The sequence below is a fragment of the Papio anubis genome, chromosome 9 (genome assembly GCF_008728515.1).
Source record: "Papio anubis isolate 15944 chromosome 9, Panubis1.0, whole genome shotgun sequence".
In the NCBI taxonomy this organism is placed as follows: Eukaryota; Metazoa; Chordata; class Mammalia; order Primates; family Cercopithecidae; genus Papio; species Papio anubis.
The window spans coordinates 103,079,029-103,092,836 of NC_044984.1; the positions used below are offsets into that span (position 1 = coordinate 103,079,029).

Consider the following 13,808-nt stretch of genomic DNA (forward strand, 5'->3'; position numbering starts at 1 on the left):
TGATACTTGCAGGTCAGCTGTCATCCTGTGGAAAAACAAGTCTGCTGTCTCCTCCATAAAACCCAAGGTAGGCCGGGTGCGGTGGCTCAAGCCTGTAATCCCAGCACTTTGGGAGGCCAAGATGGGCGGATCACGAGGTCAGGAGATCGAGACCATCCTGGCTAGCACAGTGACACCCCGTCTCTACTAAAAAGTACAAAAAACTAGCCAGGCGAGGTGGCGGGCACCTGTAGTCCCAGCTACTCGGGAGGCTGAGGCAGGAGAATGGTGTGAACCCGGGAGGCGGAGCTTGCAGTGAGCTGAGATCTGGCCACTGCACTCCAGCCTGGGCGACAGAGCGAGACTCTGTCTCAAAAAAAAAAAAAAAAAAAAAAAAAAAAACCCAAGGTAATAGGGAGCGGAAGAGAGAACAAGGAGGTGTTATTAAAACAGGTTAATGCTTCTCGGTGCAGTCTGCGGATCTCAGGGAATTCTCCCCAAAGGTCATATAGGTGAGGCTCACAAAAGCCAAGAAATTTGCTCAATGTCTCATAGCTGATAAGCAGCAGATCTGGAATCAAACTGGAGTCTGACTCCAAGGCCTGCTGCGATTGTAGAACAAGGCAGGAAAAAAGCCTCCAGGGGCTAACACGGGGACAGGTAAAGACAACCAGGTGTTGGGCCTGCTTTTGCTGCACTTTTGGGAGCAGGACACATGAAGGCTGCGTGACCTCTGACCTGCAATAAAGGGAGGAGTTGTCTTACCTCTTTGGAAGTCACATTTTCTAGATCCTGGCTCATCATGATGCTTCGGAGCTTGGCTTTGATGAGGCGCTCGGTCCTTTCCCCTTCAGTGGGCCTGGAAGAAAACGACGTTTAGGAGAGCAAGGAGTTGTAGAAAGCTTGAGGTCAGAGGTTACAGGAATGCCAGATGCTCCTGGGTCTAAACAGAACGCGGCTTGGCAAGGAGAGCACACTTCGTGGTGTGCACGTTCTCAGGCAGTAGGGAGAGGTGCACAGAAAACCCACTGCAGCTCTAGAATTCCCACGGGAGTCAACAGAACGGAGAGCAGGTCAAGAGGGGAAGAGGACAGTGTGGAAACTCACTCCTTGCTCAGACACTCTTAGGGCAAGATGCCGGGATGGCCAGCGCAATATCCCTAGGGCCCTGGGCCCTTGAGTCTCTGCTCAAACACGTCGGGCATGAGGACCTCACTGTCTCGAGGCAGCCCGGTCCGGCTGCAGCAGCTCCCACTATCCCCTTCTTCCTCGGAATCAAAATCTGGGTATTTCCCTGCTCTGGTTTTAACTCTAGGGGGTACACAGACCAGGATAATCCTTCTTCCCCATAAGGAATCTTCAAATATTCAAAGGCAACTATCCTTCCTCCATGATTTCAAGGCCCTCTTCTAATGTGGCTTCCCACCCTTCAGGTCTCTGCCCCCTGAACACGCTGCGGTTTATCCATAGTACTCCCAAAATGCAGTGTCCTGGAGGAACACCACACTGTGGGAGCAGGATCCTGACCCTGAGGGGAGGGGCGACCAGCATACTCCCTAACTAGACTTCAGGGAGTTATGGCCCCTCCATGTCAGTGCTGTCATAGGTCACAGGACACAGGTCATGTGGTTCACCACGGCTGCTGCAAAGGCAGGGTGCCCTCAGCTGTGGTGTTTTTGGATCCAAGGAAGCAGAGGACACATTCCTTATTTTCCTCAGAGCAGAGCGGGAGGCTCTGGGAATTAAGTCTCTGGTAATCTGAAGAGAAAAGGCCAGACCACAGAGTACTGCAAGGAGTTGGGAACACAAAGGGCCACACATTCCTTTGAGAGTCTGATGGGAGTTATGGACCCCATCCCCAGAAATGCATTCACCAAATTCATCAATTTTTTTTTTTTTTTTTTGCACGGGACAGGGGCCTGTGTCATAGACCCCTGCTTTAAACGCTGGTTCTGAGAAAGCTGGGGCTCTCACTCAGGGGACTCCAGGGGAGGTGTGGCCCAGTGTAGGTTCAGGATCGGGCACAGCGCAGGTGGGGGAGAGGCAGGTGCCTGTGGGCTCGGGTGCGCTCACACTGGCGGTGCTGCACTTACTTGTCCACAAACAGCGCGGGGGAGTCGGGCCGCGTGGACTCCAGGTCCTGCATGGCGTTCCACTCGTTGATGCAGCTCTGCTCGGAGCTGATGCAGCTCTCATAGTAGGTGGCCCAGATGAGAGCTACGCCCCCAGGGAAGTAGTTGTGCCTCCGGGCCACTTCACAGGCCTTGTGAAGCACCTGTAGGGCAGACCTGGGGAGAGGAGAAGGCTGGGTCAGGCCTGGGAAGGCACAAGAGATGTGGGGTTTTCTCCTCTGACAAAGGGGTTCAAATATGGGAATGGAAGGGCAATGATTGATTGGTTGATTATTTCTTTTTGAGACAGAGTCTCGCTCTGTCACCCAGGCTAGAGTGCAGTGGCGTGTTCTCAGCTCACTGCAATCTCTGCCTCCCGGGTTCAAGCAATTCTCCTGCCTCAGCCTCCGGGGTAGCTGGGACCACAGGCGCCCACCACCATGCCCAGCTAATTTTTGTATTTTTAGGAGAGATGGGGTCTCACAATGTTGGCCAGGCTGGTCTCGAACTCCCAGCCTCAAGTGATCCGCCCGCCTCGGCCTCCCAAAGCACTGGGATTACAGGCTTGAGCCACCATGCCCGGCTGAGAAGGGCGGTTTGTAAAGGGCTCACTCTTGGAGTCGCACTTACACGTACGGGCGCTGGGGAATGCACACAGCCTGAAACATTCAGCCCACCAGGGCACAGAGCTAATCCCTGGGACATATTCACTGATTGAATCTAAGAGTGGCCAGAACACCCCACATCATTTCCAAAGAGGGGCAGAAACAAACGACAACAAACTGCTTCATAACTCTTCCAATCAGGTGGTTCATGGGCTACTTCACAACCCATCAATTAACTCCAGAGAATTAAGAACTGCTCCTGAAGCTGTGGTAACCCTGAACAGATGTTCATATGACCCATATTGAACATAAGACCCACAATTAAGCTTAGCAGCTGGAAGAAAAAGTCTTTAACATGCAACAGAGACCTCTGCCTGCATTCTAAATAATTACATTTCCACCCATCCCCCATCAACATTCTAATAGCTTAGATGCTTACATTTCTTAAGGAAACAAGTTCTAGAAAGTCATTTTAATACAAAAACTAACTGAAAAGGTTTGGGGAGGCAGACTGGGAAACAATATTAAGAATCTATGTTTTATTTAGTCACCCTCTTTTACTACTACTACTTCTTTTTTTTTTGAGACAGAGTCTGACTCCGTTGCCCAGGCTGGAGTGCAGGGGCGTGATCTCGGCTCATGGCAACCTCCATGTCCTGGGTTCAAGTAATTCTCCTGCCTCAGCCTCCTGAGTAGCTGGGACTACGGGTGTGCACCATCACACCTGGCCATTTTTTGTATTTTTAGTAGAGACAGGGTTTTGCCATGTTGGCCAGGCTGGTCTCAAAACTCCTGACCTCAGGTGATCCGCCCACTGTGGCCTTCCAAAGTGCTGGGATTACAGTCATAAGCCACCATGCCCAGCCCATTTTGCTTCTTTTTACAAAAATATGGGCTGAGGCCAGGTGCGGTGGCTCAGCCTGGAATCCCAGCACTTTGGGAGGCAGAGGTGGGAGGACTGTTTGAGGCCAGGAGTTTGAGACAAGCCTGGGCAACATAGTGAGACCCCATCTCTTAAAAAAAAAATACAAAAGTTAGCTGGGTGTGGTGGTGCATGACTGTAGTCCCAGCTACTTGGGAGGCTGAGGCGGGAAGATAACCTGAGCCTGGGAGGTCAAGGCTGCAGTGAACCATGATCACACCACTGCACCCCAGCCTGGGAGACAGACAGAGCAAGACCCTGTCTCAAAAAAAAAAAAACAAGAAACCCAACGCCCCAAACATTGTGAATATACTTAATGCCACTGAAAATTGTGCCTTTAAATATGGTGAAAATGACAAACTTTATGTTACATATATTTTGTGCCCCCTTCAACATGCACATATATAACGAGCTTCTTGGTAGAAGGGGTTTTTCTACTCATGCTGTCGGCTAAGAAAATATTTCTAGGGAGTTAAAAAATCCCTAAAACCACACTTACCACATGGCCTGGACAGACACAGGCTTAAATATGTGCATCCTTCCTGCTGTGCTCACGCTGAACCCACTGAGAATAAAAAACAGAGAGAAAGGTATCTGTGGTGAGAAATCAGCGCCTTGAGTGAAATCACTCTGGGAGTGGGGAGCTGGCCCACCGTGCACACTGGGAACAAGCACATCTCATGCCGCCTGATGAGGGATTTTATGGAACCTGCTTCGGCAGAGACATGGGCAAGGGCAGAAAGAGACACATTTTCAGTTGAGGAGGGCTTGTTTTGAACCCAGCAATGCGAGTTCCACCAAAACCTGAAAGCCTGGCAAAGGGTGCCAGGTGAAGACCTCCAAGAGCATCTCTTCTATGTTCCCATATGGTTCCTGCCTCCCTGCCACCTCCTGCCCCATAGGCCCAGCTGTTCCTTTTTGTAACTGCATGGAAACTATATTCATAGGATTGCACGGAAAATAATCAATATATAAAAATATCTATTAATACATTAATATAAATGTGTTAATCTAAAAATACTAATATAAAATATAAAAAATTAATACAGGCCAGGGGTGGTGGCTCACGCCTGTAATCCTAGCACTTTGGGAGGCTGAGGAGGATGGGTCACCTGAGGCCAAGAGTTCAAGACCAGCCTGGCCAACATGGTGAAGCCCCGTCTTTACTAAAACTACAAAAATTAGCCAGGCATGGTGGCAGATGCCTGTAATCTCAGCTACCTGGGAGGCTGAGGCAGAAGAATAGCTTGAACCCAGGAGGTGGAGGTTGCAGTGAGCCGCGATCGCACCACTGCACTCCACCCAGGGTGACAGAGTGAGACTCCATTGAAAAAAAGAGAAAAAAAAAATCATACAAATATATTAAAATAAATTTTAAAAAGGAAAAATATCCCCATAACCCCATCGCTTAAACAACAAATCAAATTTTTATTTTTCTCTTCCCATCCTATGAAGCAACATAACTCTGACCTGCTTAGAATCCCCGTGTCGGGCCACTTTCCTATTCTGTTTCTTCCCACTCGTCACCGTGCCCACGCACCTCCTTGGGAGTGAACGCGTGCGGACGCTGGACAGCCCTCATCCCTGCCTGCCTGCCCAGGTGGAACTGGTTCATTCCTCCTTTGTGGCTCCCAGGGTGGCACCTGAAACCTTGTTGTGCCTGCCAGTTGTATGTCTTTCCTTGTACCCCCAAAGCTGGTGAGTTCCTGCTGCACCACATTCATCCGTGAACTTTCAGGACGAGCCCTGTGGAGGGCATGTGGTGAGAGTTCACTTAACCCATTGAGGTGGTGGATGGATATCGGTTTACCGCTGTCTTGAACTTCACACTAGCAGCCTATCTCCTGTAATCGCTCCCACTGATACTTCAGGAGCTAAACTCCCTGACGGGACGTCCAAAACATACCCTCCCTCGTGGAGCTCACTCGAAGGCAATACGAATTCTCCTGCTGTGACACTCCCGCCACACGTGTCATTCTGTGCTAATGATCATCCAAGGATGCCCGAACCAGCTCGTGTTTCAAAGCCTACATGCAGTGAGAGAATCTTTTAAAGACCTCCTTACCCATCTCCATCAAGGTGGATTTTCGTGTCGCTCCACAGTCGGAGAACCATCCCAATGGTGCAGCTTTTACTGCGAGAGGGGAGAGAAGACGTGTGGAGTCAGTGTCTACCCATGTACATGCACAGCCTTTCCAGCTTATCACCTGGTCCAGGACGGGCTGTTGGATGTACGTGTGGGAGTGGCCCTCAGGCTGTCTGCATAGGAACTGTTCACTGATGAATTCTAGAAGACACGGGTCTGGGATGGCCCTGTGGACACAACTCCGTAAGTGCTCAGCCGAGGCTCTTGGGTGCAGTGTGCGCTGACCGCATGCCCACTCTGCAGCAGGGAGGCAGCCGCCCAGGGCTGGTGTTCTGCTGGCGGAGGCCACATGTGTACTCGGGGGTACATAGGCAAGCACCAGTGGCCAAGCCCGGCCCGGCCTGTCCTGGGTGGCAAGGAGGGGAGTGTGCTCACACCGTTCCCAGAGCTCACTTTCGAACCTGTGCACCTGCGCCTTTAGTGTGGTTGCTGTTTTACAACCTCGCTTAATCTGGTTTTGTTTTGCCCATCCTACCAGTGAAATGAGACCAAATGACTGCAGAGACTGGCGCCACTGAAAAACAGGGAAAGAAAGGGCTTATCGGAGAGTCCTCAGATTATGATGAAAACTCTTCAGGCATTTAAAAGTTGGCTTGTGAGAAGCCGCTGTAACTGTGCCAAGGGCCAGCTCCGTGGACCTCAGGAATCTCATGCTTCCATCTCTGCTGCTGCCAACACCACGGTCATGTTTTTGTGTGCCCGTGTGGGTGGGGCCTCTGCGGATCACAGACCCAGCTCCCCTCCGGGTAGCACCCTGCCCCATGCAGGACTCTTCTCAACCCCATGCTTCTATATCTGTGGGGAAGGTTGTTCCAAGCCCTTCTGGCCAATGACACTCAGGCTTTTTTGGGTTGGGCAAATTCTGAGGTCCCTCCCTGCCATCCTACCCACTCCGGAGGGACTAATTGTATTTCTCTCACAGTATTGCAAAATATAATTTATGTTGGGCCTCACAGAGCTCTAGGGACCACGTGGCTGTGTCAGCGCCAGGAGGAGGCAAGGAAGGGGTCCCTGTGGAGCCCAAGTCCGATAGGCAGAAGCCAGGTCAGATGGTGCCCTGGGAACATGCAGTCTAGAAGACCCAACCTGAGCACTGATGACCCTTGCCAGGGACTGATAAGGAGGTGGGTACAGCACAGAGAGCTGCAGAGAGAACAGGACACGGGGCGCCAAGGCCAGGCCTAGGCCAGGGGTGGGGCCTCCCAGGACAGGCGGAGGACAAGTGGGCAGGGATGAGACTGCCCATAGGAAATAAGGAGCACATGAAACCATGTGGAAACTAAACCCCTAGACCGGCCTCCCTTGGACACGGATGCGCAAGAGGGTCAGCCCACAGGGGACTTCTGCTCACAACCTTCAACTCGAGCCAGGAGCAAGGAACAGGGACCAGGCAGAACTGCAACAACTGCCCTTATCTCCTATCGTCCCCTAGCTATTCCTTTTGTGAGTTTCCAGCAGTCCTACAATGATTAACAATAAGATTTTCACAAGGAAGGTGGGCCCATGGGAAGCGTATTTTTGTTTCTTTCTTTTTTTGGGCCAGCGTCTTGCTCCATTGCCCAGGCTGGAGTACAGTGGTGTAATCACAGCTCACCGCAGCCTCCACCTCCCGGGCCCAATCAATCCTCCTACCTCAGCCTCCTAACTAGGACCACAGGCATATGCCACCATGCCCAGCTTTCTTTAAAAAAACTTTTTGTAGAGATAAGGTCCCAGTATATTACCCAGGCTGGTTTCAAACTCCTGGGCTCAAGCAGTCCTCTTGTCTCCACCTGGGGAGCATATATGGGAAGCAGGAAAGGGATATGTAGCTAAGGAAACTGAATCTTTAGAGGAAGAGTGACCCCAAAGGATAAAGTGGGTGGGAGCAATTGCAGAAGAAGAAAGCAGGCTCCAAGTTCCTAGGGCCTGTATGGCAGGAACAGAGAAGCCAGATGGGTCTGGCGGTCCAGGCAGGAAACCAATCTGTTCCAAGACTCCATCGTGGAGTCCTTCACTGATGGCAAAACACTGATGCGTGGACGGTGGTGTACGCTCATGGCACTCAAAACGTTCCCAATCCGAATTGAAAACATAATCCTGCTTGGGTGTGGTGGCTCATAACTATAATCCTGGCACTTTGGGAGGTGGAGACAAGAGGACTGCTTGAGCCCAGGAGTTTGAGACCAGCCCATGCAATAGTGATTTTTTAAAAAAATTATATATATTGGCCAGGCGCAGTGGCTCACGCCTGTAATCCCAGCACTTTGGGAGGCCGAGGCGGGCGGATCACAAGGTCAGGAGATCAGGACCATCCTGGCTAACACGGTGAAACCCCGTCTCTACTAAAACTACAAAAAATTAGCCGGGCATGGTGGCGGGTGCCTGTAGTCCCAGCTACTCAGGAGGCTGAGGCAGGAGAATGGCGTGAACCCAGGAGGCGGAGCTTGCAGTGAGCTGAGATCTCGCCACTGTACTCCAGCCTGGGTGACAGCGCGAGACTCCGTCTCAAAAAAAAAAAAAAAAAATTATATATATTAAAAAAATCAGCTGGGAATGGTGGCATGGGCCTGTGGTCCCAGTAACGCAGGAGGCTGAGGTAGGAGAAATGATTGAGCCTGGGAGGTCAAGGCTGCAATGAGCCGTGATTTCACCACTCCAGCCTGGGTGACAGAGGGAGATCCTGTCTCCACATAAAAAAAAAAAAAAGAAGAAGAAGAAGGAAAGAGAAAGGTAAGGAAAGGGGAAGGGGAAGGGGAGGGGAAGGGGAAAGGGAGGGGAAGGGGAAGGGAGGGGAAGGGGAAGGGAAGGGGAAGGGGAAGGGGAAGGGGAAAGGGAAAGGGAGGGGAAAGGGAAGGGAAAGGGGAGGGAAGGGAGAAAAAGAAAAGAGAAGAGAAAAGAAGAGAAGAGAAAAGAATCCAAGATTGAACCCTAGGGTGGCGTGGCTGCTCTGGTCTCCCCAGGATGCACATGCAGATACAAGACTCTGAGGGAGGCTGGGTGCGGTGGCTCATGACTGTAATCCCAGCACTTTGGGAGGCCGAGGAGGGTTGATCACTTGAGGTCAGGAGTTCAAGATCATCCTGGCTAATATGGCGAAATCCTGTCTCTACTAAAAATACAAAAATTATCCAGGCATGGTGGCGCATGCCTGTAATCCCAGCTACTCAGGAGGCTGAGGCAGGAGAATCGCTTGAACTCGGGAGGCAGAGGTTGCAGTGAGCCCAGATCGCACCACTGCACTCCAGCCTGGGTGATGGAGTGAGACCCTGTCTTAAAAACAAAAACATAAACAAAAAGCTGAGTGAGAGTGTGCGAGCCTGTGCAGCAGCCGTCATTCCAATGCTGCCTTTTGGATAGCACTTGGACTCTTACGAAGATCCCCTTTGGGGGCAATGCTCGTCTCTTTTCTTTTTCTTTCTTTTTTTTTTTTTTTTTTTTTTGGCAGGGGGAATCAAAAAACAAAATCCCAAGGAAGGAATTTAGAAAAAACAAGTATATTGCTCCCTCAGCAGGTCAAACGCTTCTGGTGGGGACCTGGACTTTGTTTTCAAGCCAGGAAGGAAGACAACAGCCTGGTGCCCAGGCAATGTGGGAGCTGCAGGAGAAGGCCCAGTTCCCAGCCCCCGGGATTCCCCGGGCACGGAAGACAGCTGCATCAGGCCCAGCGACAGGAAGGACTGCTTAGTTCTGGTTCCTGCCAGGCCCCTGCTCACCTTGGGTGGCCTCTCGACCGCCCTCTCCAACCTCAGAGACCTGCCCTGGCCTTGGGGTCGGTGCCCACACGTGGGCTGTGGCTCCTGCTCAGAGGGTGCAGAGACTCGAACCTGAGGGAGGAGCATGCAGTGGAGGCGAGAGAACCACAGGGAGAGGGACCACAGGAGAGGGAACCACAGGGAGAGGGAAGTCGGGTGCCGAGGGGAGGCAAAGGGAGGAGAGGGTGGGAGGGAAGAGCACCGTGGGGGCGGTGCGGATGAGCACATGGGCCTGTCTCCTCCAGCCAGGCAGCAGTGGAGTGCACGTGTGTGCATCTAAGGCATGCCCATGACTGCTGGCCTGTGAGCTCTGTGAGACTGCAGGTGTGTCTGCCATGCTCCCTGATGTGGCCCCAGCACCTGGTGGGGCACCCAGCACAGGGAAAGAGCTAACAAATCGATACACGATAAACCTAGAAGTGAATGAATGAGCAAGGTGGTGTACAGGAAGAGAGCTGCAGCCCGCTGGGAAAGAATGCGTGGGATCTATTCATTCAGCAGGTCCACAGGAAAAGCCCTGCCTCCAAGTCCCAGGCCGGCCACTTACTGGGATGGCCCTGGGGTAATCACTGCAGCCTCGTGAGCTTCTGTCATGTGTAAAACCTGAGGTAGGACTACCCACCCCAGGGGGATAAAGGGGCTAAATGAGACATCCACGGAGGCATTTGGTAGGTGTGCTGTACTCTACAGTCAGGAGGACTGGGCTTCCACACCGCTCCCATGGTTCAGATCAAGACGATGGGCACAGGCCACAAGAGGCCGATTTCCGTTCAGGATCAGAAAGCATTATTGGAACAGGCCACACTTGTGAGGAAAGTCCCTGCCTCAGAAAGATTCCGAAAAGCTGGATAGTCATTGGAAGAACAATTACAACTGCAAGACGGTCAAACACTAAACACCGCTATGCCTCACAACCATACAGATAATGGCCAAACAGACGGGGCTCTGGGCATTTCTGAGAGCATCTGCCTGGTGGCACCCCGTCCTAATGGACCACGCCCTCCAGTCTCCAAGTGGCTCTTTAGAGCTCATATCCTAACACCTCCTATGCTACAGGTTCTTCTAGCCCCAGGTTCCCAACCAGGTCAAGGCCACAGATGCCAGCCCCAACTCCATCTCCTACATGTGTCACAGGAAACTTTCTCATAGTGCTATTTATTATGTACTGCAGGGGTGGGGGGCATGTCAAAAAAGAAATGTCCTCCCTTTTTTATTCATTTCCTTCTAAAAAGCATCCAAGTCTCAGTTGCTAGCATGTGACTTACAGAAGCTCTCACGGGAACAAGACAAGACCGTACTGTTACCATGACACTCACAGCCTCCCTGACGGGTTTCTGCTGTTGATTCTGCCTGAAATGCTCTTCAAATGCACCTCGCGGCTCTGCCTCCACCCTAGAGCTCACCTGACTGCCCACTTGCCCGTTAAGATTCAGCTTAGGCTTCACTCCTGCCAGAAAGGTCCTGCCAGGTGCTCTCAGTAGCTGCCTCCTCCTGTGGTCTCACAAAACCCCAGCACCTCTCAGTCACTCTCTCCCTCCTACCTGGTTGTGACTGTCTTCCAAGCTCACTTAGAAGCCCTCTGAGGCCAAGAACTGTGCTGTTACTTCTTTGTTTACCTGGGCCTAGTCCATTGCCTCATACACAGGAGAATGCAAATAAATCACATGCTTAACGAATGAGTCGATGAATGAATGATGAATAAAGGGAGTCTAATCTAGTTTGAACAAATCCAGGTTTTGCAATGATCTCACAGGCATTCATTTATCTGAGATGTCAGGGGAGTGATCCCACTCTCATTTCACACACATCATGGGGTCAATGCTCTAACTTACTTGGTCTCCAGTTAGTGGGAAATTACAAGCTACTCTTCCAGCCTCTGACTAGGATGTGCCATGAAGATGGAGTTCCCACTCCACTTGGGAACCTGTGGAGTATCACTATGGGGTAAGGTATCTGAGAGGAGACCCACCAATCTCCATACTTCTCCATGGGCCCCTCTGCCTGGGAGGGTCTCCTGCTTCCCTTGGCGGACTCTGGCTTGGCCTTCTGGGTTTGGTGGTGTTGTCACCTCCTTTAGGAAGCATTCCTGGCTAAGGTGCCCCACTCTATAGCAGCTGGCGTGAAACCTCTCTAAGCACAGCATAACTTTCTGTCCTCTCAATCGACTCTGAGCTCCGAGAGCACAGCCTGGAGCTGGCACGGTGCCTGGCACACAGAGCTGAAATGGCACACCCTAGTGTTCCCAGTGTCGACTCCCCAGGCTCTCCATCAGGACGCAGCCCTCTCCCACATGGATATGGGACCATGGAAACCTTTTTCTAGCAGCAACTCTTGCCTCCCACACAGAAGGGAACACCTAGCTCATCAGACTCACCTTTCCTTACTGGAAAAGTCCACTCCCAGCAAGATATTCTCCTCGGTGTCCTGGCGCCCGCTGCTGTACACCACTACCATGTACCGGACCCGGTCCGCCCAGGCGCTCTCCAGGCGCACGGCCTGGAACAGGGCAGACATGCTCTCACTGGCCTGCCTTTGGAGGTGGTGCCTCCCTCCCATCTCCAACGCAAGATCAACACTTTCAGTGTTCTACCTTTCCCTCCGGGAGTTAAAAATGAAGAGAAAATCCTTGGCTGGGCCCGGTGGCTCAGGCCTGTAATCCCAGCACTTTGGGAGGCAAAGGTAGGCAGATCACTTGAGGTCAGGAGTTCGAGACCAGATTGGCCAACATGGCAAAACCCCATCTCTACTAAAAATACAAAAATTAGCTAGGCGTGATGGTGTGCGCCTGTAATCCCTGCTACTCAGGAGACTGAGGCACGAGAATCTCTTGAACCTGGGAGGTGGAGGTTGCAGTGAGCTAAGATCACACCACCACACTCCAGCCAGGGCGACAGAGTGAGATTCCATCTCAAACACCACCAAAAACAACAACAACAACAACAAAAAAAACACACAAAGAGGAAGTTCTTGACAGCAGGAACCAGGCCTCGTTTCTCTCTGTAGCACCGGGGACGCTGCCTGGCTCAGAGGAGACACCCAAAATGCAAGAAATCAGTGAACACACGAAATCCAAAGAAAGTTCTTATTTAGCTTATTTAACTGCCGTAGAGACCTGTTTCATCCCTCCTGTGGCTCCTCTGGGGTACTGAGGAGTCAACCTGGCTTTGGCTTTAGTGAACAATTTGAGGAGAATTTGTTGTAATGTAAAAGCTTTTCTCCCTATCATTCATGAATGGTTCCCCACCAAGTTTCACAATTAAAAATTAAAACGTGCTGGCTGGGCACGGTGGTTTACACCTATAACCCCAGGACTTTGGGAGGCGGAGACAGGAGAATCGTTTGAGGCCAGGAGTTCAAGACCAGCCTGGCAAAACAGCAAGACCCCACATCCACAAAACTTTCTAAAAAATTAGTGGTATACACTTGTAGTCCCAGCTACTCAGGAGGCGGAGGTGGGAGGATTGCTTGAACCCAGGAGTTTGAGGCTGTAGTGAGCTAGGATCATGCCACTGCACTCCAGCCTGGGCAACAGAGCAAGACCCTCATCTCACAAAAACTAAAAAAAAAAAAAAAATTTTTTTTAAATTTGACATTCTCACCGCTTCTTACCAGCTTGATTCTGTCTTCACAACGCAGAAGGTTGATCATCACCTGAAGATGCTGAGGCAGGTCACCTGGTGGAGCAATAAAGAAAGGTTAAAAAGGTCTCCTACCTACTTTCTAGGAAACAAACCTCTGAGAGGCTGATTTTGAGGGCCTGGAAAAAGATTGAGAAGTTAAAATTTGTCTACCTACACCACAGGAGAATCACCACAAAAACTTCAAGTCTCCATTTCTCTTACACCACTCTGAATACTGTGTGATGCGGTTGGGTGACATGGAGCTTGCTGTCATGTTGTTAAAAGTTGCTCTTATTTCCTGAAATACATACAATATAGGTTTCCAAATACAAAATGTGGAAAATACAAGCAAGCCTAGAGAAAACTGTTATTTCATCCAAGGCAATGTTACTCGGCAGGTTGGGGTGCCTAGAAACGACAGCTGTGGCTGGAAGTAAGGCATTTGCTAGGAGTTCATCATTAGAGAAAAAGGACAGAGCGTCATGTTTCCTCTTCAAACAACTTCTTCTTCCTTTTATTTTTTTTTTGAGACAGAGTCTTACACTGTCGCCCAGGCTGGAGTGCCGTGGTGCAATCTTGGCTCATTGCAACCTCCGCCTCCTGGATTCAAGCAATTCTTCTGCCTCAGCCTCCCAAGTAGCTGGGATTACAGGCGCCCATCACCATACCCAGCTAATTTTTGTATTTATAG

The 13,808-nt window shown here is 51.0% G+C and overlaps 1 protein-coding gene across 6 annotated transcripts in view; it reads right to left on the minus strand.

Moving 5' to 3' along the window:
* SSH1 (slingshot protein phosphatase 1) overlaps nt 1–13,808 on the minus strand; it is a 75,660-nt gene that overhangs the window by 23,400 nt on the left and 38,452 nt on the right. For 3 of the 6 annotated variants that reach the window (XM_003907115.4, XM_009181636.2, XM_009181635.4), the window contains 6 exons: nt 13,107–13,171; nt 11,872–11,993; nt 5,683–5,751; nt 4,117–4,182; nt 2,073–2,267; nt 745–838 (listed from right to left, as the gene is read on the minus strand). In XM_003907115.4, the coding sequence (XP_003907164.2) occupies nt 745–838; nt 2,073–2,267; nt 4,117–4,182; nt 5,683–5,751; nt 11,872–11,993; nt 13,107–13,171 (611 nt within the window). Of the gene's footprint in view, nt 1–744; nt 839–2,072; nt 2,268–4,116; nt 4,183–5,682; nt 5,752–11,871; nt 11,994–13,096; nt 13,172–13,288; nt 13,416–13,808 lie in introns of those variants that run through there. The other 3 variants (XM_021922874.2, XM_017946176.3, XM_021922875.2) reach the window with 3 other exon arrangements.